At 36.6% G+C, this 27,097-nt stretch overlaps 1 protein-coding gene and 2 non-coding genes across 3 annotated transcripts; 1 reads left to right on the top strand and 2 right to left on the bottom strand.

The window, feature by feature from the left end:
* Positions 1-8,598: 8,598 nt before the first annotated feature.
* On the bottom strand, positions 8,599-26,146 carry LOC148944893 (uncharacterized). Its single transcript, XM_089098885.1, has 2 exons — positions 23,881-26,146; positions 8,599-8,783 (listed from the first exon to the last, which is right to left on the bottom strand). Exons 1-2 carry the CDS (start codon positions 26,144-26,146, stop codon positions 8,599-8,601), a joined length of 2,451 nt encoding a protein of 816 aa, XP_088955011.1.
* On the top strand, positions 17,380-17,589 carry LOC148944894 (small nucleolar RNA U3). The gene has a single exon (XR_016142787.1). It is a non-coding gene; the product is annotated as a small nucleolar RNA U3 (small nucleolar RNA).
* Positions 19,759-19,968, bottom strand: LOC148944895 (small nucleolar RNA U3). Its single transcript, XR_016142788.1, has one exon. It is a non-coding gene; the product is annotated as a small nucleolar RNA U3 (small nucleolar RNA).
* Positions 26,147-27,097: the final 951 nt, after the last annotated feature.

Genomic DNA, 27,097 nt, shown 5'->3' on the forward strand with positions numbered 1-27,097 from the left:
TTTCAAAGACACCAAATTGTCTTAATTTATTTAGGGTCTTGACAGCTCTCATTTGGGCTCCCAGAAAAAGACCTGAATGTGTGAAGCAAATGACTCCATTAACTAGTTTTCCTTCGTAAAATGATCTTAAATTGACCTGTCTTTTTTTTTGTCAGAGTCCCTCATTGCACACAACAAGCCATCCACGGGAACCAAATGCAGATACCCTTACCTTTTACAAAATAGGATTCTTCCCTTTCCCAAAATCGAGATTTCTGGTTCTGAGCTCTACCCAAAAACCGCAAATATTGTATTTTTTTTCGATATCCTGCGGATCGCCCCTCTTTGCGTTTAGGTCTGTGGTTGTGTCAGACCCATCCCAATTATGTGTGCTAGCAACTCCTTCTGAAGTGTTTGCCTTCGCAAGTTCCATCGCCCGAACTTGTCTTTCTCTCTGTGGCTTACCCCTCTTGGTCTAGATCCGTGGGTGTTTCAGACCCAGTCCAATTATCTGTGCCAGCAACTTCTTTCTGAGCACTGGTCTTCGCAAGCTCCACCGCCAGAACTTGTCTTCCACAAGATTCAATTTCACTCCCCTCCAAAACTGCCCCGCCTTCGGTTCCACACGTGCTTGGACCGACTCTTCCTACACTGAGCTCGCCCATTCTGCCCTGAAAAGATACGGAGGTCAAGCATCTATCCCTGCCAGGCCTGTTCCCTCTCATACAAGGAAGATCCCTTTCAGTAGGCTTATTTGTGAGTCCACTATTATCTGATGTTTTGTTAGCCCCGGAACTGCTTGAGCTAAGTATAATTAACTCATATCCCTCACAGTACCTAGTCAACCCAGTGTGGCCCGACTGTTCCTTCATACCCTCCTTATGCTTCTCATTTTTTTCATAAGCATTTTGAGGAGATTTTAAGCTTAATCTTGTATTTTCTAATTTCATTATTTCTCTGATTGCCACCTTAATTTCATGGTTCTCTAGTTGAAATCTTCATTTCTTCTTCACTTATTCCAAAAAAATCAATTGGGACCTCGTCCCCTAATAGTGTTAATTCCTAATAGTGCTAATTACTCCACTTTCGAGCGGTCAAGATTAATATACCGATTTTGCTCAGCAATAAGGTTAAAGCCTGCTCCCAAAATACCTAGCGTACTAAAAAAAAAACCTTAAGCTACAGACGAAGACTCGTAATAAAAAAGATAAAAATTCAATACTAGTAAACACTGTCAATATTACTGCTCAAATTAAGACTATTTCAAACTTACTACTCAAATGAACGCTGCTTAAACCTTTCCGTCACTGCTAGGCCAGAAAACAGCCGTCGGACAAATTGAACACACACATTCTTGGGAGGAACAGAGGACTCAATTTGACCAAAATTTACAAATTTCATTAACCCCCCTTAACTCAAAGGTATACTGTACTGGAGTACCACTGGCATTAGTTGTAAGATTGCCCTACTTTTAGGACTAGAGGTTCAGTCTGATTGCTGCTCTAAGCAGGCTCTGGGTAACCTTTTCCTCTAAACGTTCCTTCTGAATATTTAAAATTCGAATTATAAATCTTTTGTTCTCAGAGTTCTTAAAGTAACAATCAGTCAATTGGTAGCCTGATAAACTGAGGTGATTTAGTTCGAAATCGGTGCAAAAATCCAGTGACAACTACCATTTATTATTTAAGTAAATAAAAAGGAGAAAATGTTGTAATTTTTATTGTAATCCTTCAAATGGCTCTCTTCAGATTTGAATGGTCATTGATTATGTGGGTGCTTGTTCTTGTGGTCCACAGGTGATTCACCGAAAAAAGGGATTATCTTAGTTTTAGAGCTACGGAAATTCTAAGTGAACAAATTGCAAATCACATGGCTAATTTAGTTAAGGCTTGAGTGCTAGAGTCTTTTTAGGTCAAAATTATCAAATTAGGTAAACTCTCTTACTTTGGTTCAAAATGGAAGCACTCAAGTTACAAGTTTTATTGATTTGTTAAGGTACTTTAACAAGATAATCAAAGGGGTTTGAAAAGTGGGGAAAGCTCAGAATAATCAAATAAATTGGTTACAACTTTATCAGTAGCTCCAAAACAAGGTATCCTATAATTATTTCTTATGGAAAGAAATATTGTTCCTTGGATATCTGGCAAATATTAAACTTCCTTAGGAAAGGTATTTGATTTGGAGCTCCCTTGATTGAAAAGATCTTAAACTTTCTGTTTGTCCTAACTGACCCCCCCTCTCCTCTGTCTATCTGTATCACATCAAGGCCACCTTTGTATCTACAGTCGGAAAGGATTGGATAGGTAATGGACATATAAAATATGAGGTTCTCCACTCTTAGTTCGATCTGCCGTATAACGTTGGAAAGATCCAAGTAGGGATTACACAAAACTGGGGCCCAGGGAGCTCCAATTCCTGGGTGTAATAAGTTTTATATATACTACGCTTAAGTTCCAAGAGACACTAGGCTGGAAAAGGGGGCACAAAGCTCTTCTAACTTTCACTCCTTTTTTTAGGGTTTTCCCACCTAAACTTTAGGCTATTTGAAGCCTATTCCACAAACTTTATGTTTCTTGGAAGAACCTCATTGAGTTCTTATCTTTAATTAATCTTAATATATTTTATTCTTTAATGGACCCAGCTTTAACTGAAGGGACATATACAGACGGAACTATATAATCAACCAAAAAATAGAATAAAAATCTAACAAGATCTCAAGTTATTTACGTGGATATTATCCGCCCTTTGTTATAATATAATCACTTTCAATTAGATCACGTTTCTCTTCATTCATCAGAAAGGATCCAATTATCTTAAATTATCCGAGAGAACTCAAGGCTTTAATAAACCAAATGGGTAAGTTCGCAAAAGGGAAGACACAGCTACGACTAAAGTTACGGCTAAAGAAAGAGGAATTTTAAGGATCCAATTGATAACTTAATTTAACACAAGTATCGGGTTTTCTTGGTTTAGACAGCAGTGACGAAAAGGTTTAATATTATTATTTTAACTTTACATTTAAAGAAATGAAGACAAGACAGGTACTTGCTGTAATTAGTTAAAAAGGTTACTTACCCAAAGTTCCTTTCTAGTCTGCTCTCCTCACAAGATAACCCTGATTTCTCTCTGATCCGTACCTTTTTTTTCAATTTATTACTTAATTTTGATTCGCTTAGCGACCTTTCCGTTTCGTCCCTTTAGCCAATCCCCGACATTCTGTTAAAAAGTAGTTTTTTCATTTTGTTTGCCTTGATTCTCAAGGCTTGAAATGTCGTAACATTACGACATTCCACTCTGTTTTATACAAAACTGGTCTCCATTGGGTGTTACAACTATTTATTATGGGTTCAAAAGTCGTTCGATACTTAAACAAAGAAATGTTCCAAGAAGATTTATGACTAGGTATACAAAGCGAAGTTATTTAAAAATTTAAGCTAATTTGAAATAGTCGCTTTTTTTCTGACCTATTGGAGCAAAGGGGATTCCTAATTTTACTGAGATTGAGTTAAAAAACTGCTATAGTTTCATTTCTTTTTAGGTTTTACTGATTTTCCTTACTTTTGTTGAACAACTTGTCTTTTCTTAATTATTTATTTTTAGAAAAAAATGATTTGACTTAAAAACTAAACTACAGGAAAAAGACGTAAAAGCCTATATTTGAATTTTACAGTCTATTGGATAAAACAAAAATCTAAAAGAAAAGTTTCTCAGCATTTGAATGTGATGTTTAACTGTAAGAAAACAACGTATAGGATAAATGGTAAATACCACACCGAAGGTTTTAAATAGGGCTTAACAGTTCCAAGTATTCGTGGCTGTAATTACACCAAGCAAAGTGAAAGTCTGTCTGAAAATTAGCAGTACACACTATGCTTGGAGGTTATTGAAGAAAAATACCCGAGTTTGATAGATTCGAATCGACTGTCTGATCCCTATATCCTTGTCAGGCTAATCTTTGCCTCAGATACAAGACAATAGATGAGAAAAACTATAGTTATCCTTAAAATCTGAGTTTAGGAAGACACTTATTTTAACCTAAAGCCAGTGGACAAAACCCAGCAATTTCTCATTGAGCTCTGAGACTGACAATCAAGCATTTTCAGACAATTTTATGGGTACGCTAAGCTGAAGTCCCTGACAAATGCCATCATGAGGAAAGGCTATGTAGGCTATAAAAGATTGGAGCTGATTCAATGCTATGATATGGTTTGGGGCTACCACTCCAACAAAATGTCCTTTCTACGTATCTATTCCCAACAAGGAAATCCTGCTTTCGTGACCTTATAGTGGCATCAGGGTAGACCCTTTACAAATTTTTCCAACGAGAGCCGTGACTACTAAGAGCACTAAAGAATGACCTTGAAGAGTAGCGCCCTTCGAAGACATTACAGCCTAGTAGACAACACAGTATTTGCACTGAATTCTGATTAAAGGATAATTCTTCTGGCTTTGGTCTGTTTTGGTAGGCTATTTTGGGCTGAAAACACCTCCCCAACTAATACATCTACTGTGGGTACCCTTCCCGTAGTAGAACAGTATTTGAAGTCATGAAAATATAATTGGTCAGAGGTATCAAAGATCTTAAGCCGAACTGGCCAGCCGTGACAAAAAAACAACACTTCTCTGGATATTTTATTAATTAAAAGGGATCTCCATTTACTTTTCTCGATTTATAGAAAACCTACGCACAATAATAGGTATTTGAATTTTCATTTTTGCCACCCTATGTTGGTGAAACGGAGGGTTGTAATTTCACTAGTGGATAGAGCCTTTAGAATTTGTTCCCAGGAATTTCTGGATTCCGAATTGTTATACTTGAAGGATATTTTGTTTTGTAACAATTACCGAATTAAGTTCATAGACAAAATAATTGAGAATAGACATATTAAACATGATAGTAGGGTTATTGGGATATCTCAGTTTTTAGATTTAAATGTATCAAAAAGTTTAATTTCATTGCCATATGTACCTGGTTTGGGTGAGAAACTTTCACAGATTTTGCGTAAATTTAACATTGATACACGTTTCCAATGGTTGAGGCCAATAGGTAGTTTCTTTAGTTCTGGAAAGGATTTAACCCGGGGAAATTTAATAAGTGGGGTGTATAAAATACCGTGATCTTGTGGGAAATTCTATATTGGTAGGACTCACCAACAATTTGTTGAAAGATTTATTGAGCATCGAAATTCAATATAAAAAACCCTTACAATTAAGCAAGCCTCCGGAAACTTTTGTTTCAGCTTTAGCAGAACATATTTGGTTTCAACCAGATCACTTTGTAAAATTTGATGAGGCCTTATCTATTTCAAATGAAAAGGGGCACACACAATGGACGGGAGGAGCCATAGAAATGAAAAAAAAACTGAAGACGCCTTGTTTAATACAAGCGAAATATCAGCGTTTTTTTACATTTTTTGTCTTTTCTCTCCACTGGACGTAGTCTCCTTTGTTTTTTTTTTGTTTTGTTTTTTTTATTGAGATTTTTATCTCTGTTGGGTTTTTTTTCACGGCTGGCCAGTTCGGCTGAATATCCATCATTCGTCAATCATACGGGCAACAATTAGCTGCTTCTGTCAAGTATTATTTTCCTTTGGTTAAAAAACATGCAAGTTAGTTGAATCAGCATATTTTAATAAGAAATTGCAACAAGGAAACAGTGATTCCGAAATCGTTTAAAATATGTACTCATTTTGGAAATGAAAATGAGTCATAATAAAAAACCAAATTAAGCCTAATGGCTTTAAATCACGTAATTTCCGAGAAAAACAAAAGACATTCTAAATTGTCCAAGGTCTTAAATATTGTTGAAAACCTTTTAAGGAATAACCTACCATCTGACATTTTTTGCGAATTAAGGAAATGGCCATTAGATCTTTTCCCATGATTTTCATTTGTCAAAGGTTCGTCTGGTTGACAAGTCTAATTTAATTTTATTTAAAAAATTTCAAAATTCAGATGTTTTTATCGTCGTTTTTGTGTGGTTGCGGGAATTATGAATTTATCTTCTGAAACACTTAAAATTCAACAGGAGGCAGTTTTGTCGAAGGGTTATAATTTTTGTTTTACAACATCAACCTCCTATTCAAATATAATTTCAAAGGTGGAGTCAGGAATTATGGTTCCTATAGATAAAGTTGAAACTCCTCAAGAAATTAGAACTCCTAAAGAACTTAGAGCTGAGATCGTAAGGAAACTAAACACCTTTTTTATGAGCAAAATTGGAGAAGATATCTCACAAAAAAATGACATTAAAATACTTAGAGATTTGAAAAAGGATAAATTCTTTACTATCACCAGAGCCGATAAAGGTAATACTGTTGTAATTATGAACACTGATGATTATGATAACCAAATGAAAACCATTATTTCTGACACTACAACTTACAAAAAACTGGATTTTGATCCTTCAGATAAATATGTAAAATCGACAAGAAGGGAATTGGAGGTATTAAAAATCAATTTCCACATTAATCCACAGTTTTATACAAAATTTTATCCTAGGGGTGTTCTGCATCCAAGATCTATGGTCTACTTAAGATTCATAAGACTGGAGCCCGCCTCAATCCCATTGTGTCAACTTTTCCGTCAATTGTTTTGAAATTAGAAAAATTGCATCATCTTTTGAGAAAGCAAAGATCATATTTAAAAAATTCGATTGATCTTACCAATAAATTAAGAAATTTCCCATTGGAGGAGAGTTCAATTCTTTGTAGTTTTGACGTTGGGTCTATGTATTCAAATTGTGATTTAAAAAAGTGTGAGGACATTTTAAAGAGTAAATTAAAAAACCACTTTGATTTAATAGAAAATATAACCTTACCCAGTTTGGATATTGAGGTCATTATGAAAATTGTTATCCTAGTAAATTTATTTTATTTTTTTTTTGTTTTAGAGGGGAGTCTTATGGGCAGCTTTTTGGGTTACCTATGGGGCTTCTCTCGCTCCTTTATTGGCATAGGTTCTATTTAAACCTCCGCTATACACGGTTTTAGAATCTCCCCTTGCTTCTGGGGTAGGTTCATGGATGATGTAGTCTGCGTTTGGAAACATGGGTTGGGCTCCTTAGATCTATTTTGTAAACATTTTGATAGTTTTGATAAAAATATTAAATTTACAGTTGAGCTTGAGGAAAAAAACAAATTGCCTTTTCTGGTAATTTTGTTATTTAAAAGGGATCTTCACTTAGTTTTCTCAATTTATAGAAAACCTACGCACAATGATAGGTATTTTAGTTTTCATTCGTTCCACCCTATGTCAGTGAAACGAGGGGTTGTGATTTCACTAGTAGATAAAGCCTTCAGAATTTGTTCCCAGGAATTTCTGGATTTGAAATTCTCATATTTGAGGGATATTTTGTTTTGTAATAATTACCCAATAAAGTTCATTGACAAAATAATTGAAAATAGACGTGTTAAACATGGCAGTAGGGTTATTGGGGTTTCTCAGTCTTCAGATTTAAACGTATCTAAAAGTTTCATTTCATTGCCATATGTACCTGGTTTAAGTGAGAAGCTATCACGGATTTTGCGTAAATATAACATCGATACATGTTTCCAATCGTTGAGACCAATGAGTAGTTTTTTTTTTGGTTCTGGAAATGATTTAACCTCGGGAAATTTAGTAAGTGGGGTTTATAAGGTCCTATGTTATTGTGGGAAGTTCTATATTGGTAGGACTCACCAACAATTTGTGGAAAGATTTATTGAGCATCAAAATTCAATAAAAAAAACCTACAATTAACCAAGCCACCGGAAACATTTGTTTCTGCCTTCACAGAGCAAATTTGGTTTCAACCTGATCATTTTGTAAAATTTGATGACGCCTTAGCTATTTAAAATGGTGTCAGTAATGCCCAATGGGCGAGAAAAGCCATAGAAATTAAAAAGCATTATATATATATATATATATATATATATATATATATATATATATATATATATATATATATATATATATATATATATATATATATATATATATATATATATATATATATATATATATATATATATATATATATATATATATATATATATATATATATATATATATATATATATATATATATATATATATATATATATATATATATATATATATATATATATATGTATATATATAGTGAATCAACAGTCAATAAGGGAGTTAAGATTTTAAATAATCACCAGTGGACTATTTTACCTGCTAGAACAAAACGACTTGCTTCAATAATAGCCAATAAAAGGATTATTTCACAACAGATTAATTAAAGGAATTTCCAGTTTTTTTTTTCCTCAGTTACTCTGGTGTTCTCACTGAAGTAACTCTATAATAGCATTTTTTCCCTACGTGGATCAGTTTGCGCCAATTGTATATATTTTTTTTTGGTGGTGGTGGTTTTATTGTGTTTTTAGTTTTAGCTTGGTTTTTTATCTTGTTCCTCTTGTGTTTTTCCGTGCTGAAGACGCCTTGTTTGGATACAGGTGAAATATCAGCGTTGTTTTACATTTTTCGTTTATTTTCTCTCCACTGGCCGCAGTCTCGTTTGTTGTTTTTTTTTTCACTGAAATTTTTCTCTTTGTTGGTTTTTCGGTTAGAGGTAATAGACTTGAGATTGACACTGCGGGATTTTGACCCTTGTTAATAGAAAATCATCGCTAAGAGTCGAAAACCGTGTTTTGACCAAGACAGGCCTGGGATTCCACAAAGCCTCCATCCAATTGGAGTTCTCATGAACTTCTTGATGTCTGGTTCTATGCACTTCCTGTATACTTGAGAAGATGTGATACTCCCTTCTTGCATTGGTTCTGGGCCTATTTCTTTTCCTAAGGCCATAATGATTTAAAGAATATGAAAACTGGAATGTTACAACGTTAAAAGCTTAAAACTGGAATTATTAGGAGTTTCAGAACACATATCCCAAGGGTAGGAGGAACAAAATTAGGTGATACAATTTATTTACTCAGGACAGAAGGATGGGATGCACAGACAGGCAGTAAGGCTTATGATGAATAAGGAAGATGCCAAGTCTTGTTTATGTTGAAAAGGTATTAATAATAGAATGTTAGTTATTCAGAATAGCTTTAGCGAAGGTCCTATCCTTGCAATGTATTGCAGATAAATACACTAAAGTAATTATCGCTGTGTATGGAAATAGCATTGCTTAAAGTAGGAAATGAGGTTAGTAGCTGGTTTCGTACTATCTCAGGAGTAAAGCAGGTTTGCGCTCTACCCCATTAATAATATGGATCATTTTTATTGACTTTGTTCTAGGGGGTACAATTCAATTCAATTCAAACTTTTTATTTCCTCCGAATACGAAGAGTAAAAAAAAATAATTAACCGCTAATCAACAGGCATAAAATTCTTTTAAACTGTATAACAACAAGTACGCAAAGGCCTTCAATCAAACTCACCACACAAATTAACACTTCATTCAATAAATAATAAATTAACACTTCACAAATTAACACTTAATTCAATAATTCATAAATAAAAAAAAATAATAATTAAAAAAAAATTAATTAAGCTTCATACGCAGCTTTATATAGATTATGAGAAAAAAGAGGTAATTTCGATAAAACTTTCTTTTGCTTTTTCTCCAAAACATCAACAGGGTTTTTTATTTTATATGTATTCATTAAAAAAGTATTTGATTCAGATCTAGAAAAGCGGCAAAGGAGCATTGCAAAATTAAAAAATGTGGTTTTTACATGCGCGATATTACTAATTCTAAAAAACGGGAGAAGCGATGAAAAAATTAAAATTTGAGGCAAAGAGACAGTATTATGTTCCCGAGCCAGAGATATCCGAGAAAGAAGATCGCGAAGACAAATTACTGCCCCGAAACTAGACGCTATTCTACTTTTAACTGCTTTAGAAATAGAAGCATAGCATAGAGCTAAAGTTGGTCCATAAGGCACACCAAGATATAAAAAAGATTCCAAAGTTTTTAAAATGCTATCATAAATACAAACAGAAATTTCTGAATTAACGAGATGATTAGCCTTAGGGCCAAGAATTAAAAACTGACACTTTTCAGGGCGAAAACGAAGTCCATGCTCACTAAAAACCTTTGCTAAAAAATCTACATTTTGTTGAAGTGACTGAAGTGATCGACTCAAAAGGAGTAAATCATCTTCGTAAGCAATCCACGACAGAACATAACCTTTACCATAACTAAAAGTCAACTGAATTTGATGAAATAGCCCCGAAACAGTAATATTGAAAATCCAAGGAGAAATAATGCTTCCTTGCCTCAGCCCCCTAAGTAACTTAACATTATAATCACTAAACTGATTCTTCCCCTTAATACAAATACGAGAGGAGCCATACCACTTTTTTTAAACCAAAACTACTGGTAGTGGGACATTATTCTTCAGAAGCGTAGTCATAGCCCAAGAATGGATAATTAAATTATACGCCGCCGCAAAATCTAACGCAAGTGTATAAAGTCTATCCCATTGCTTACAAAAGAATATTATTCTTGAAAGGAGGGTATGAGCCCCTTAGGGCTATGATCCATGCTTAGCCCCTTACGGAACCCAATTTGATTCAGGCCTTGGTTACAAGACTCCAGATACTTTAATAAAACTAACTCAAAAACTTTGCTAATCAGAAGTAATAGTGTATACAGTTTCACAAATTCATGAATACACAGTGTATTTTCATGACCACAAGCCTGAGGCATGAATATACAGTGCAATATCACGGGTGGTTGCGTAATTTGTCTTATCTCTAGCATGTACATGAATATACAGCGTAGCTTCACGTGCACGGTGCAAAAAAGTGTGCAAACCTATAAAGTGGTCAAACATGTTTTGAGAGTATACTTGAGATTGTATAACACAATCAGACTGATTTTTTTGCTATTGATGTCAATTGCACAAGAATATACACATTGGTTTCACGTGCACATTTTAAAAAAGCTGCCAAACTTATAAAGTGGTCTAACATGTTTTGAGAGTATAGTCGAGATTATATAACACAACCAGAGTGGTTTTTGAGGCAACATCCGTTTTTTAGGGCCAATCAGAGACAGCGGAGGTTGCTAAGTATACGATAACTTGATTGATGATTTGATTCAAATAAAAAAGAGTGATTTCCATTCGTCCTTGAGATATTTGTATTTTGCATTACGATTAAATTTCCGTAATGTTTTAACATACCATGGATAATACACTATATATTATTGACTTTGAAGCTATGCCAACTTCGATTTATAATGTGAGTAAAGTTTAGTAAATTTTCTTAATTTATTTCCAAATAGAATAATTTTACCACCCCTCCAGTAAATTCAAATTTCAGGAGGCATAGCCCCCCCTCCCAACAACACAAACTCTACAATATGATGATTATAGTCACTAGAAAACGTAAAATACGCTCTTTTTTCCAGTCTGTAAATCCCATCCCCCCTCTGCCCCGCGGTTTACGAGTTTAATTCATTAGAAATACTTCTTTTCGTTCAAAATCCCCTTTTTCCCATTATAAAAAATAAAGTGTGCTGTCTTTTTTCAAGTCTAAAAGCATCTATGTTTAATCCTGTTAGCAAGAGGGACAATTTCAAAACAACCTTTTGCATGCGCATTATCTGAAATTATTAATACCACATCGTCGCCTGAAAGCGGTTTTGCCGAAAATAACAATTTTTGGCGAAACTGAGTTACAAACGCCATCTTGTGTAAAAAAAAATCTCCTTTCAAATGGTCTAATTCACAATGCTGTAAGACGTCTCTAACTGCCTGTATTTTACAGTTCTCCTTTGCCGAATCGCATATTTTTCGATTTTTTTAAAGCGGTTTTGCCGAATCGCATACGGGATTATAGCATGGTCCGTTTTGCCGAAAGTTGCTGATTTGCTGAACGCGACCGAAAAAAAGGTGGCTGAACAAAATGGTACTGAATTATCTGAGGAGGCCAAAACCTCTCAAGCAAAACATATGAAAGGAAAACTAGAAAGCAAAGAAGAAAGAGATAAAGACAGGGCTTCGGATTACCCCGTATTGTTTTTTGTCTGGAAAAGTTTTTTCTTTGCCAAAGAGGGATTTTCCGTACATTTTTTTTTTTTTACAAAAGGAAGATCACTTGCTTTAACTTAACTGCAATTCTTACCTTTCGCAGACAGACAGGAGAGCTAATCAAGAAACTTTATTGTTGTTTGTGGTCAGAATGTCTTGCTGGTTGAAGTGGAAATAATATTGCCAGTGGTCTTCGTGCTATCCTTGATAAGGTTTTTACTACCTATCCTGACATCAGAAAGTTGGTTACATGGTCAGATTCATGTGTGCCTCAAAGTCGTAATCAAATAATGAGCTACATGAAGCGAGACATCCTGAAGAAGCATTCACAGGTCCAGAGTATAACGATGAAGTATTCTGAGCCTGGCCACTCCACGATTCAGGAGGTTGATGCTGTTCACAGCGTCATTGAAAGGTCTTTGAAGCACAAGGAAGTCTTTTCGCTACTAGACTTGACAAAAAAGCTTTTGATTGTTTGGCTCCGTGACCCGTTTGTCATTATTCAAATGACAAGCAGAAGTTTTTGATTACGCCAAAACGTTCAAATACTATCAATATAGCTTAGTACCATTTTCAAAGGTGAAATTGCTATAGTTTAAGCAAGGACTATGCAAAAGGGTGTTCTACGAAACTTCGCTTGTGGATACTACTCCTTCTGTAGCGCTGATTACACCAGAGACTAGGCCAAGGAGACCATTGCCCAATGTGTCAGCAGTGAATGTTGTGGAAAGGTTGCTGCCTCCTGTACCTAGTTGAGTTGTACAGTACCTAGTTGAGTTCTAGTACAGTAGTTGAGTTGCCAACAGCAAAAATAAAAGACGTAGAATCGCTTTACCGTTTCATGCCAGCATTAGATGTGACATATGTGAAAAGTCTTATTAGAAGTTGTAACAGAGCTGAGGTACCTAGTACTTCAGCTGAAATCACAGCGTGTCCCGAAGCAGCCTCTTCCGTTAATACTCCGAAAATTAAAACCAGAAATTCCAAGAAGCTTGTTGCTATGTGAGACCTCCCACTGATCTTTTGTTACATTTTATTGTAAAACTCCCAGTTAATTGTCGACATTAAAGTTTCTCTATGAGATGAAATATGTTTTGCCGAAAGTTGCATTTCTAATTCATGCTGAGCCGATTCCGTTTTGCCATATCTTACCTATGTTCCGAAATTTTCAGGCGGTTTTGCCGAAACTGATATTCATTCCGTTTTATCTCAGGAAAAGCTCACCTTCGACCAATAAAAATAAGCACAACGATATAAGCGATTTTTCTTCTTAATTTTGAAACAAAATTCAACGCTCTAGCTATTGCCGATTCTAAGATACAAATGTCAAAATTTTCAAACTCGTTTTTCTCCCGTTTTTGGAAAAACAGATTCGGCAAAACTGCTTTCAGGCGACGACATGTTTATGGATAGCGGCAAGGGTTTCCTTGACAAAGAGATTCTTTTTTTGGTCAAATTAAACGGGGGTAAAGCCTTTGAAATGCAAAGCACAAGTGATGTTTGAACATGAAACTGTGCATAAAAACACATAGAGCGCTAAAAACATCAGAATCGAGTTTAGAGGATAATTTATATTATGGGAAGATGTTTTTGAAATCCCCCCCCCTTCCCCCCCAAACTCAAAATTTTACAAAATTTGACTTTAGAAGCTTTTTTAAATATATCTAAAGTGCTAATAGATAGAGCACTACAAATATCAGAATCGACTTTAGCGGATAATTTATATTATGGCAAGATGTTTTTGAACCTTCCCCCCAAACTCAAAATTTTCCAAAATTTTACTTTAGAAGCTTTTTTTCTAAAGTGCTAATAGATAAAGCGCTACAAATATCAGAATCGACTTTAGAGGAAAATTTATATTATGGGAATATGTTTTTCCCTGCTTCCATCAACCCTGCTTAACTCCTGATTTAATACAAAACCAGCTGCTAACGGCATTTCCTACCTTAACCGCAGCAGTGTTATTCCCTTACATAGCACTAATCACTTTAATGCATTTGTCTGGTATACCATGCAAGGATAACACCTTTGCTAATGCTCTTCTATCAATAGAATCGAACAGCTTCCTAATAATCTATAAGACTGAGGATCAAAGGTGTTTGACAACTCAGGCACTTCTCAATTATTAACCTAAGAGTGAAAATTTCGTCGAAACATCCTCTACCTTTTCTAAGACCACACTGTTCTTCTCTTAAAACTTTGTCTACAGCATCCAGTGGTGGATCCAGGGGGGAAGGGGGCACCTCTAAAGTAGTGTAATTTACTTAATTAGCCCAAGTTTGCGTTAATTATACTTACTTGCTCCTACCGCAAATTTATCGACTCAACCGCTTTTGCCCCCCCTCCCCCCCCCCAAAAAAAAACATCCTGGATCCACCCTTGACAGCATCTCTCAGTGTACCATATTACTAAGTAATTTGCTACCTTGTGAGATCAGACTAATTCCTCGATAGTTATCACACTCACTGTTATCACCTTTCTTACACAGTGGTTCGATTAGAGTTTTCTTAAAATCTTTAGGTACTTCCCCTTTTTCTGAAATCATGTTCATAATCTTCAGTAACTTATTTCAAACCTCGGAGCCCCCATATTTAAGAAACTCATTTACCACACTATCAACACCTGAAGCCTTATTATTTTTTAACCCTTTTAGTAGTGTCGCTAATTCTTCCTCACAAAACAAATCTTCCTTCACATCCAAGGTTTGTGATCCATACAGTGTGATCCATACAGTGTTATACAGCGGGTAGCTAAACCCAGTATTCCTCAAGAGCCCCCCCCCCCCAGGCTCCCAAAGAGCCCCAGACCTCAAAGACTCCCCGGGCTCCCAAAGGCTCTCGAAGCCTCAAAGACCCCCCCCCGTGCCCCCAAAGGCCCCCCCCCGAGCCCTTCCATTTCTCCCACCAAAGAGGATGCGCTAAGGTTTATTCTCTTTTCATATCGGTTGACGAATAGACTATCTGGCATTACAAAGAAGGGGGTAGACAGAGCTCTGTCTTATAAGGTGCAATCGTTTATTATAACTGATAAATATTACTAATATGGATCCTTTCATATTGGAGATAACACGAACAAGACGAACAGTCTTACAACCCAAGCCTTGTAAGCCCGTGGCTACCAGCCGATACAGTTTGCATTTTCGACACTATTTTGTGTCTCATTTTAGTAAATAAGTGACAATGAAGAGTAATTATTTAAATTATATTGTCTCTTAATTTAACTGTTAATTTAATTCCTGTTATTTGACATAATAAATTCGTATCGTATCGCACCATATCGAATATCACTAATAACGCTGAAGCAGAAATTCTTGTATTTTTCTTATTCATCTTCGCATTGAGACGATACTCGATTACAGGTTCTTAGCAGCTATCGAACAGGAAGAAGATAAAGCCGAGGTATTTTCTAATCTTTTTAAATCTACTAGTAGGAAGGTTAATAAGGAAATATACACAGAGACATTAATTGGGGGGGGGGTTTTGAAAATACTTAGTGACTGCATTCTGCCTGAAAAATAACTATTTGGTATTTTCATCGAAAAATTCATATTGTCCACTGCCCCCCATAAGTTTTAGGAAATATATCTGACCCTCCACTCTAACTTTTTCATGAATTGATACCATTTCTCATACGTAAATCAGAAAAAGACGAAATCTAATCAGGAAGCTTGAAGCTATGGAATCCATAAGACAACTATTAAACCAAGTAAGACATGGCTTTAAAGATTTTAAACAGTAAGTCTTTAAAAAGTCGAATGTTCATTGAGAACAGCACTATTAATAAAAAAAAAATGCATAAATTTATTGTAAGATAAGCACTGATAATTTCAAACACCCAGTGTAGGAAAGGAGTTTAAAGAAATATAGGAACAGCATAGGAGTCAGTAAATAGTGAACCCTCTATCATATTAGGGCGAAGAACGAGCGTGTGCAGTTGCATTGCCCTTTGCAGCTTGGTGTTGCCCTTTGGAGCTCTAAGTAGTTGTATTTATAAAGGTCTACAAAAGAAGTAGCCCTATGTCCAATCTCCCCTTTGAAAAATATAGAACTGTTTTGACACCCCTGGTCATTGGTGAACAGTTCTGCATAATCACCTTATATACTGAAAGTACCGTTTTCTCACAACTATTTTTTTAAACAATGAAAAACTTTAGCGTAAAGAGCGAGGTATTGAGGAGGGTACAGCCCCTTTCATATACGGAATAATTTCTGTTCGTTTTAAGTTTTAATGTCGCTCCTTACTTTCAGTTAAAAATTACTTGTTTTTTTATTTAAAGACGGGTTTTTCATTGTGTCTTTCCCGTTTGACTGTAGCATCTCTTGTTGGACTTCTTTAGAGGAGCCCTGATAATGCGAAAGTACCGTTTTATCTTTATAATCCTTTTGGTGCCTGCTAAGTAAAAGGTCGCTAGCCGAACGTCCAAAAATAATCGTTGTCTACCGCTAGTTTCAATTACTAGCTCTAACTAAAAAGTAAGAATTATAAAAACAGAAAACTTTTGGAAAATTTATTTTTAAAAAATAATAGAATTCTACAAAAATATATTTTTTATATTTATTTATAACTTAAGGAAATGTCCCTGTCCCGCTTCCGTTTTCGTGAATGGACGCCCCGCCTGACAAACCGAACTGGGTTCGATCCTTGATCAGATTTTACAATTTCGTCATTTTCTTGTTGGTTGATGTTGCCTGCGGGTTTTAGAAAAGTATAAAAACTATCTTTTTTTAGCTCTACACTAAAAGACATTGATGATTTTACTGTCCGGTAGACGTATCGCCATCACGGCCGTCTCCGCAGGGGGGGGGGTACCCGGTCTTACACCCACATAAGAATTTTTGTAGTTTTCGTTAAACGGCATAAAAAGAAAAAATTTTTTTCTTTTTTTGTGAACCCCCCCCCCCTCCCAAACGAAAATCCTTGTTGCTACTTCATAGCCATATAAGATCAATTGAAATGTGGCGGATTTTTTCTTATTCTTTTTTTTTTAATTTAGTGTCATCCCCACTTTGCGTTCGTAATTAATAGTTACATCCAGCAATTAAGACTATTTTTACTAAGTTTTCCTGACACTAGACCTATTCATATTGTATTCATTAAGACTAGTTATATGTCAATAGGTAGAATAATTGAGTATTTAGCTTGCAATTCTATTCTGGTAAGTCTCTAGCCCCTCGCAAAGGAATCAATTTTTAGATAGAAAATCTTATTTAGTAATATTTTTGTTAAGTCTCAATGCAAAACCTGTTTTAAGCTTAAAATTAAAATTTTAGAACAATGGAGGTATACTATAAGAATTTTTTTCTGACTCAAATTGCTTTTGATACAGCTATTGTATATTCATAAAATAGTAACAATGGGTTTTGGCTATTTTTGTATAAGTAAAAGCTGAAAAGGAAAATAAGTTAAGATCATACTTCACAGAATCATTCCTGTAGTATGATTGCCTAGGTTTAGCTGGGTAAACGATTGCCCTATAAACCACGATGATAAGCGGAAACGTTTATCTTTGAGTGGAAAACTGACTAGATCTAGTTTGTGCTGGACTCTGGTCATTGAGGATCGTTGTTGGCTGTTATTATTACGGCTGGAATGAGGTAGATGTAGTCCGAGTGGTTGGAAATTTCATTTACGATGGAGCCATTTTAGTTGTACAAATTAATACTAAACATTCGCTTGGGGGTGGGGGTGGGGGGGAGGATTGCCACCGTAAGTAGGATCTTACTATTACTAGTGAAAAAGAATTCGAGTTAATTAGAGGACTAGTAAATGTTCCGAAATTTGGTAAAAATACATGATAGAGAGTAAACAAAACTTTTTTTATTCTCACGAATTCAGGGGAATAAATAATTGTAAACATATGCAACTTACAATTTTTGCTTGTCTGTCTCAGACCAATAATCTGTCCCAATAATGTGTCTCAGACAGACAAGCAGTCGCCTATTTTCCTAAACAGACACTTCCAGCGTCTAAAGGTCGACAAAATCAGCTTTCTGTGTATCAAATCTTACCAACTAAAAATGAAGCTATAATGACACTTGGATTTGTGATGATTGGGAATCTATTGGAATCAAAACAAAAACCACCCACCCAAGGTGATTAGGTGAATCTCCTCAGTTTGAAAATTTGTATTAAGGAAAAAGGAGCTTGCTGAGAGAATATATATATATATATATATATATATATATATATATATATATATATATATATATATATATATATATATATATATATATATATATATATATATATATATATATATATATATATATTCTCTCAGCAAGCTCCTTTTTCCTTAATACAAATTTTCAAACTGAGGAGATTTCCCACTTGGGTGGTTGATTTTGTTTTTATTCCACTAGATTCCAAACCATCACGAATCCAAGTGTCATTATACCTTCATTTTCAATCGGTAAACTTGATATTGATACACAGAAAGATGTTTTTGTCGACCTTTGGTTACCGGAAAAGAAGCGTCTGTTTACGAAAAAAGGATATAGGTGACTGCTTGTCTGTCCCTTATCTTGTCTATGCCGAACAGATCAGGGTGAAATAAAATATTAGTAGATCAAAGAGTAGCCTACAGACACAGGTAAAAAAACACGGAATTGTACCACAATTTTATAAAAGGTACCATATTTTCTAGGATTGTACTAAATTGAACCAGTAGAGATAATAAATACGAAATTGGTATAATTGTACCACATTTGGCAACATTCAACATCCCCCACCAGGGTTGCCACCCTGACCTGAAAGAATTTACTAAATTGGAGAGAAAAAAATTACTAGATTGCATCTGTTTTTACTAAATGCTCAAAAAAAATTTTTGCGCGTGCGGCTATGCCGCGCGCGCACCATCAAGCATCGATTTTTACTATAGGAGGATAATAAATACGATTTTCACAGTCTTTTTTTTTTTCTCTTATTTTTTTCTCTTTTCCTTTTATTATTTTTTTCTCTTTTCCTTTTCTCTTTTTTTTCTCTTTTCGAATCTCCAGCAATTTTTTTGGGGGGGAGGGGGCACAGAGGGGTCCATATCTGGATAGTCAAAGCGCATGGGATGTATAATTTTTCTTCTCCACATTATTGAGGGGGGGGCAACCGCCCCCCTTGCCACCCCTGTATATATATGTATATATATATATATATATATATATATATATATATATATATATATATATATATATATATATATATATATATATATATATATATAATGTTACATTTCTACTTAGTTATAATTTCTCTCAGCAGGCTCCTTTTTCCTCAATAAAAATTTTCAAACTGAGGAGAATTCACCTAATCACCTTGGGTGGTTGGTTTTTGTTTTGATTCCAATAGATTCCCAATCATCACAAATCCAAGTGTCATTATAGCTTCATTTTTAGTTGGTAAGATTTGATACACAGAAAGCTGATTTTGTCGACCTTTAGACGCTGGAAGTGTCTGTTTATGAAAATAGGCGACTGCTTGTCTGTCTGAGACACATTATTGGGACAGATTATTGGTCTGAGACAGACAAGCAAAAATTGTAAGTTGCATATGTTTACAATAATTTTTTCCCCTGAATTCGTGGAGAATAAAAAAAGTTTTGTTTACTATCTATCATGTCTTTTTACCAAATTTCGGAACATTTACTACATCCTCTAATTAACTAGAATTCTTTTTCACTAGAACTAGTAGGGTCCTACTTACGGTGGTAATCCTAACCCCCACCCCCCCTCCAAGCGAATGTATAGTATTAATTTGTACAATTAAAATGGCTCCATCGTAAATGAAATTTCCAACCACTCGGACTACATATACCTCATCCCAGCCGTAATAGTAACGGCCAAGAACGATCCTCAATGACCAGATTCCAGCACAAACCAGATCCGGTCTGTATCACACTCAGAGGTAGACGTTTCCGCTTAACATCGTCGTTTATGTGGCCATCGGTTACCCAGCAACACCTAAGCAATCATACTAAGGGAATGATTCTGTGACGTATAATTTTAGTGAAATTTCATTTTCAGCTTATACTTATCCAAAAATAGCCAAAACCAATTGTTACTATTTTATGAATATAGAATATCTGTTTCAAAGGCAATTCGAACCGAAGAAATTCTTATCATATACCTCCATTCTTCTAAAATATTAATTTTAAGCATAAAATAGGTTTTGCATTGAGTGTGAAGATTAATAATACTAAATAAGATTTTCTATCTAAAAATTGATTCCTTTGCGAGGGGCTAGAGACTTACCAGAATAGAATTGCAAGCTAAATAATCAATTATTCTACCTATTGACATATAAATATTCTTAATGAATACAATATGAATAGGGCTAGTGTCAGGATACCTGAGTAAAAATAGTCTTGATTGCTGGATGTGTCTATTAATTTCGAACGCAAAGTGGGGATGACACTAAATTAAAGAAAACAGAAAAAGAAAAAATCCGACATATTTCAATTGATCTTACATGGCTACGAAGGCGCAACAAGGATTTTCGTTTGGGAGGGGGGGTTACAATAAAAAGCATCAAAATTTTTTTTGTATGCAGTTTTAAGACACAGACAAAAATTTTAAATGGGGTTGCAGACCTGGTACCCCCCCTTGCGGATACGGACTTGAAGGCGATAAGTAGCAAGGAAAGCAAAATCATCCACGTCTTTTAGTGTAGAGATAAAAACAGATAATTGTTATACTTTGCTAAAACCCGCAGGTAACATCATCCAACAAGAAAATGACGAAATTGTAAAATCTGATCAAGGATCGAACACAGTTAGGTCTTTCAGTAGGGGCGCCTATTCACGAAAACGTAAGCGGGACAGGGACGTTTTCTTCAATTTTAAATAAAGATACAAAATATATTTTTTTCGAATTCTATTATTTTGTAAAAATTAATTTTCCAAAATTCATCTTTTTTTATAAATATTACTTTTTAGTTAGAGCTAGTAATTGAAACTAGCGATAGACAACGATTATTTTTGGACGTTCGGCTAGCGACCTTTTACTTAGCAGGCACCAAAAGGATTATAAAGATAAAACTGTACTTTCGCATTATCAGGGCCACTCTAAAGAAGTCCAACAAGAGAAGCTACAGTCAAACGGGAAAGACACAATGAAAAACCCGTATTTAAATAAAAAAAAACAAGTAATTTTTAACTGAAAGTAAGGAGCGACATTAAAACTTAAAACGAACAGAAATTATTCCGTATATGAAAGGGGCTGTACCCTCCTCAATGCCTCGCTCTTTACGCTAAAGTTTTTCATTGTTTAAAAAAATAGTTGTGAGAAAACGGTACTTTCAGTATATAAGGTGATTATGCAGAACTGTTCACCAATGACCAGGGGTGTCAAAACAGTTATATATTTTTCAAAGGGGAGATTGGACATTGGGCTACTTCTTTTGTAGACCTTTATAAATACAACTACTTAGAGCTCCAAAGGGCAACACCAAGCTGCAAAGGGCAATGCAACTGCAAACGCTCGTTCTTCGCCCTAATATGATAGAGGTTTCACTATTTACTGACTCCTATGCTGTTCCTATATTTCTTTAAACTCCTTTCCTACACTGGGTGTTTGAAATTATCAGTGCTTATCTTACACTACATTTCTGCATCTTTTTTTTATTAATAGTGCTGTTCTCAATGAACATTCGACTTTTTAAAGACTTACTGTTTAAAATCTTTAAAGCCCTGTCTTACTTGGTTTAATAGTTGTCTTATGGATTCCATAGCTTCAAGCTTCCTGATTAGATTTCGTCTTGTTCTGATTTACGTATGAGAAATGGTATCAATTCATGAAAAAGTTGGAGTGGAGGGTCAGATATATTTCCTAAAACTTATGGGGGGCAGTGGACAATATGAATTTTTCAATGAAAATACAAAATAGTTATTTTTCAAGCAGAATGCAGTCAATAAGTATTTTCAAAATCCCCCCCCCCCATTAATGTCTCTGTGTATATATCCTTATTAACCTTCCTACTAGTAGATTTAATAAGATTATAAAATACCTCGGCTTTATCTTCTTCCTGTTCGATAGCTGCTAAGAACCTGTAATCGAGTATCGTCTCAATGCGAAGATGAATAAGAAAAATACAAGAATTTCTGCTTCAGCGTTATTAGTGATATTCGATATGGTGTGATACGATACGAATTTATTATGTCAAATAACAGGAATTAAATTAACAGTTAAATTAAGAGACAATATAATTTAAATAATTACTCTTCATTGTCACTTATTTACTAAAATCAGACACAAAATAGTGTCGAAAGTGCAAACTGTATCGGCTGGTAGCCACGGGCTTACAAGGCTTGGGTTGTAAGACTGTTTGTCTTGTTCGTGTTATCTCCAGTATGAAAGGATCCTTATTAGTAATATTCATCAGTTATAGTAAACGATTGCACCTTATAAGAGAGAGCTCGTTCTACCCCCTTCTTTTTAGTGCCAGATAGTCTATTTGACAACCGATATGAAAAGAGAATAAACCTTAGCGCATCCTCTTTGGTGGGAGAAATGGAAGGGCTCGGGGGGGGGGGCCTTTGGGGGCACGGGGGGGGTCTTTGAGGCTTCGAGAGCCTTTGGGAGCCCGGGGAGTCTTTGAGGTCTGGGGCTCTTTGGGAGCCTGGGGGGGGGGCTCTTGAGGAATACTGGGTTTAGCTACCCGCTGTATAGCCTCAAGTAATTGCATAGGCAATGCGAGCACTTACCAATTATATCAAATAATTTTTTTATCGCTCAGAAGCTGAACTCCTATTCATTTGAAAGGAGACTAAGAGTCCATATATATATATATATATATATATATATATATATATATATATATATATATTGTCAGGTATTATATATATATATATCATGAAATATTTAATATACCCCAATGGCTGCCGCCCAATGTTAAAGTGGATATAAAACTAACGCTTGCACCCTCTAATTCCATATTGAAAAAAGAACTTGCTGGTAATCCTGATGTATGTCTCTCCCTCACCTCTGCAATACTACATGAACGTAAACAACAGGTCATGAGTTCTGTTGCTTTGGGCGTGGAAAAACTGAGAGCCAATGGCAACAACATTAAACTACTTGTTCCTCATACAATCAACAATCAGTGTCATATTACAATGGGCTCACGCACCTTCACCGATTCATCCTTTATCAATGGCGAAATCCCCTCGAAATTGGCTTTGGCATTTGTAAAAAGTGCCAGTGCAGTAGGATCATGGACTGAATGCCCACATAAAGTCGAGATTTTTGGACTTTCATCTCTTGTGTGCAAAGTAAACGGCATCCCACTCTACAATCTATCTTTTGATAAATCCTATAGAACATTGTACGAGTTGACAATGAAAACCCTAGATCATGACTCTCAACTATTTGAAAATGGTATAATAATAATTTATTACAAACCCGCTTATAAAAAAGAAACATGAAGAAGCGGAGCAAAACAAAAGAAAAGAGAAAATAAAGACGAAAACAAATCAACCGAACATAATAATCTACTAAATACAAACAAATCACACTTCAACTATCAAGCAAGAAAGTCGCTGGGAAATCAAATAATAGTGCCCTGTGTTTCACGAGAGCTTGTTTTTCAAAATTCGGCATGAACTCAACAGGATCAGGTATATGATACTTTTCTAGCAGACCAGTGTTACGGAGGTAAAGTGGCAGACCAAGCAGAAACTTTAAATATTTGCAAAAGCCTGAACGGATTCGCAACATATCCGAATTCGATAGCCAATGCCAAACGGGTGAGATGTAGTGAGCAAAGGGAAGAGCGACGGCACGATACAGCCTAGCAAGGATATGCTTAGTAAATTTAAACTTCAGAGCTGCAAGTTTAGCATACCCAGACCGAAAACCCGACAGAACCTGGTCAACAAAAAGAGCACGCGAGCTTCTGAGGTCGCTTCCATATGTGATACCTAGGTACTTCAACTTGCGGCTTGGAAGTACTACTTGCCCTGCAACGGTAACACGGGTAGCCTCGCGACGGGCAACTTCAGACGGCGCACGCGGGGGTTCAAATACAAGAAATTCTGTTTTAGCAGGGTTAATAACCAGACCAATATTAGTATAACCTCGACTTAGGAGATCGATATTAGCTTGAAGGTTACAAAGCGATGTGCTCACCAGTAAAATGTCGTCGGCGTAGCACAGTAGGCTCACATCCATACATTCAGTGTTAAAACCACCGTTAATCTTTTTTGTTACCGACGAGGTTAGTGAATTGAAGAGTACAGGGCTTAAAACCGACCCTTGACGCAGTCCCCGGTGAAGCTTAATCGGTTTCGACAGGAGTTCACTACTCAACTTAACACGGATAAGGCTACTCGAATACCAGTGCCATAGGACGGCCGCTACATGTGGGTTCACACCTTGGTGCAGCAGGTTCAAAATTAACTTTGAATGAATTACCGAATCGAACGCCGCGGACACATCTACTGCACAAATTAAAAGAGTCCGTGATTGATTCTGAGCTTTCGATACTATACGCGTAAGAAGGCGATGTGCAAATGCACAACCGAGGTGGCGACGGAACCCGAATTGTCGATTGTCAATTTTACACTTTCGTAACAGCTCAGGTAACAGAAGTCTCTCTAACACTTTGCTTAATGTGCTAGAAACTGTTATAGGCCTATAGCTAGAGCAGAGGTTACGATTTTTTCCCTTCTTCAATACGTTAGACACAATACCTAGGGCAAACGACTTAGGGACTGCACCAGAATCAAGGCACATTTGATATAGCAGCGTCAAGTGCTCAATGAGCAGAGGTGAGCCACAGCGGAGGTGTTCAGTCACAATTCCGTCGTGCCCGGGAGCCTTGCCCTTTCTCAGCTGCTTAATAACCTGGAGCACTTCGCCTATTGAGACGGTAAAATAGTTCCGTTGGCACAAGAGGGACGCAAAAGCTCGTGAGAGCTCACTATCACTTTCGGTTGTTAGTTGGGCATGTTTGATCCCAAAAACTTCACTATAGTGTTTTACCCACTGCTCCTCAGGTATGTTACTAGCAGGGTTTGTCACTGGTTTAGACTGTCTAAAAGACTTCCACATATATACAGGATTATTTGCTGCTTCTTGGGAAGCAAGTTCGGCTTCGGCAGCTTTTAGATCACTTACAGCCTTATTATAAGTTTTTTTCGTGTTGCGGAACTGCTCAAACACTACACCTGACCTCGGCCTCTCGCAAGCGCGCCATAATCTCAGCCAAAAATTAGCCCGAGCTTTGGCTTGCCTTACTTTAGGAGAGCGACTCCAGCCAGGCTTGCTGATTCCAGGTTTAAAACGGCGAGTGGGTACAGAAGCCTGCTCAGCCGTTTTCATTGCATGTATAATCTCAGTAAAATAAATGTCTAGTGCTACCAAATCACTCGAGCCATGCATCAAGAGCTGAAAGGGAACTTTTATCTTTCCGAGAATCTCATCACATGTCTGTTTATACTGGTCGGCGTTTATTTTATTCCACTCAGTCTTGGTAGCATAAATTTGGGGCTTATTCGGCCTACACAGGAAGAAGTTAGCCTTAAAGCACAAGCCAAGGTGATCACTTACTGTGTGCTCAGAGTCCACGGTGACTGGAGCACCTAGAGAGAAGTTACATAGCACATGGTCAATGTTTGTCGTTGAACCGGAATTATGGATGTACGTATATGTGTCAGTCTTTTCACAGAGATCATACCCAGCTGGGATTACTGAGAAGAAGATTTCGGAGAGCTTATTTGATGGGTTCGTTAAGTCGCACTGAAAGTCACCGCAGACTAGCACTCTTCGATTGCCCAGCCTAATAAGTAAGCGCGAGAGGCGGCCACAAGCTTCCGAGAACCGTTTTTCGGAAGAGAGGGTGTTTAGGTTTGTTGGTAGATAAACCGTGATCAGAACAAAACCCCCGGGGCCAGGAAAATCTACAGCAAGGAAGAACTCACACGATTCCAGCTTTTGACATTCAAGCGAACTGTCCGTTATGATAGCAGTGCCCCCACTAGGTCGACCGCGGACTGAGGACCTTTTTGCTTCATGCATGAACACAGTTTTTTGATTCAACTGTTCGAAAAGACCAAAATTTTCGGAGGTGAGTAAATGTTCTTGTAAGCACACAACATTAAATTGACGGCATAGTTCTTTAACGTAGTCTAGTTTGACTGAATTGTGCCCATAGATATTTCGGCAAATGATGGAGAGAGAAGTCATTTCGGTGTAGTAGGCTTTTTCATAGCATTTCTAACTAGTGGGCATCTCATGCTGTATGAGGGGTGGGTGTTGTGGCCTTCTGGGCATAGAGCACATTTAACTGTGGTGGACGTGCATGGGGACGTCCGTGATGCGACGTGGGCACCGGCGCACTTAGAGCACTTCGGAGCGTTGCTGCAGGCACTAGAGAGGTGCTCGAAAGATTGACAGTTAAAACATCTCTTGGGGAGCTCTTTATAGGCCTCAACCCGGAAGTGGGTGTAGTCTACAAATATTCCGCGTTTAATTGTCTGATCTCGCGCGAACGAGTCTTTAAATACAAGTTTCACTGTGCCAGAGGTGCCGAACCGGTGGACTTCCGTAACTTCGGAGTTCGCAGCAATAATTTCTTCCTCTGTGGTTGCCGGAGGAACGAATCTTGCCACCGCTAAAAACTTTGGTTTCCGGTAAGAAACCTTGACATCACGGACATTTTCTTTCAACATGTCTGCAAGGATTTGAGCTGAATCCGCCGTATCGAGAAAGGCAACTAACCCACCTTTTCGTTGAGTGATCTGGCGAATATGTCCTTTTCCACCGTTCTTTTCGATAAACTCCTTCTGTTTGGCACATGATTCAAGGCTTTCCGCCGGCACATTCGCTATCACTACAGGATTCTCAAGTCTTTCTGGTTTCGGTAGCGGGGGCCAGACAGTAGGGCCTGACGGAAGGAAGATCTTACACTGATCGATTAGTCCCTCTATTTTCTCTGTGCACTCGTTAACTCTAATTGAAAGAGAAGTCAGCACATCTTGCGGTATTCTAGGCACTTCGCCAATTTTCCAGATAGTAAATCTATAGGTGAAATTGGCTGAGTTTTCTGCATTCTTGATAGCATCGTATAAATCACCCATGAAAACATCACTCTGCAAACCAGCTCGGCGGTCCTTCATTACATATTCATCTCCAAGT

The sequence above is a fragment of the Artemia sp. Qi Xiang Cuo genome, chromosome 13, assembly GCF_049724085.1.
Source record: "Artemia sp. Qi Xiang Cuo chromosome 13, ASM4972408v1, whole genome shotgun sequence".
Taxonomy (NCBI): Eukaryota; Metazoa; Arthropoda; class Branchiopoda; order Anostraca; family Artemiidae; genus Artemia; species Artemia sp. Qi Xiang Cuo.

Coding starts and splice junctions, on each gene's coding strand:
- LOC148944893 (XM_089098885.1), bottom strand. CDS start 26,146: ATGACTTCTCTCTCCATCATTTGCCGAAATATCTATGGGCACAATTCA. Junction 8,784..23,880: donor CCGCAAGTTGAAGTACCTAG/GTATCACATATG, acceptor TTATGGCCTTAG/GAAAAGAAATAGGCCCAGAA.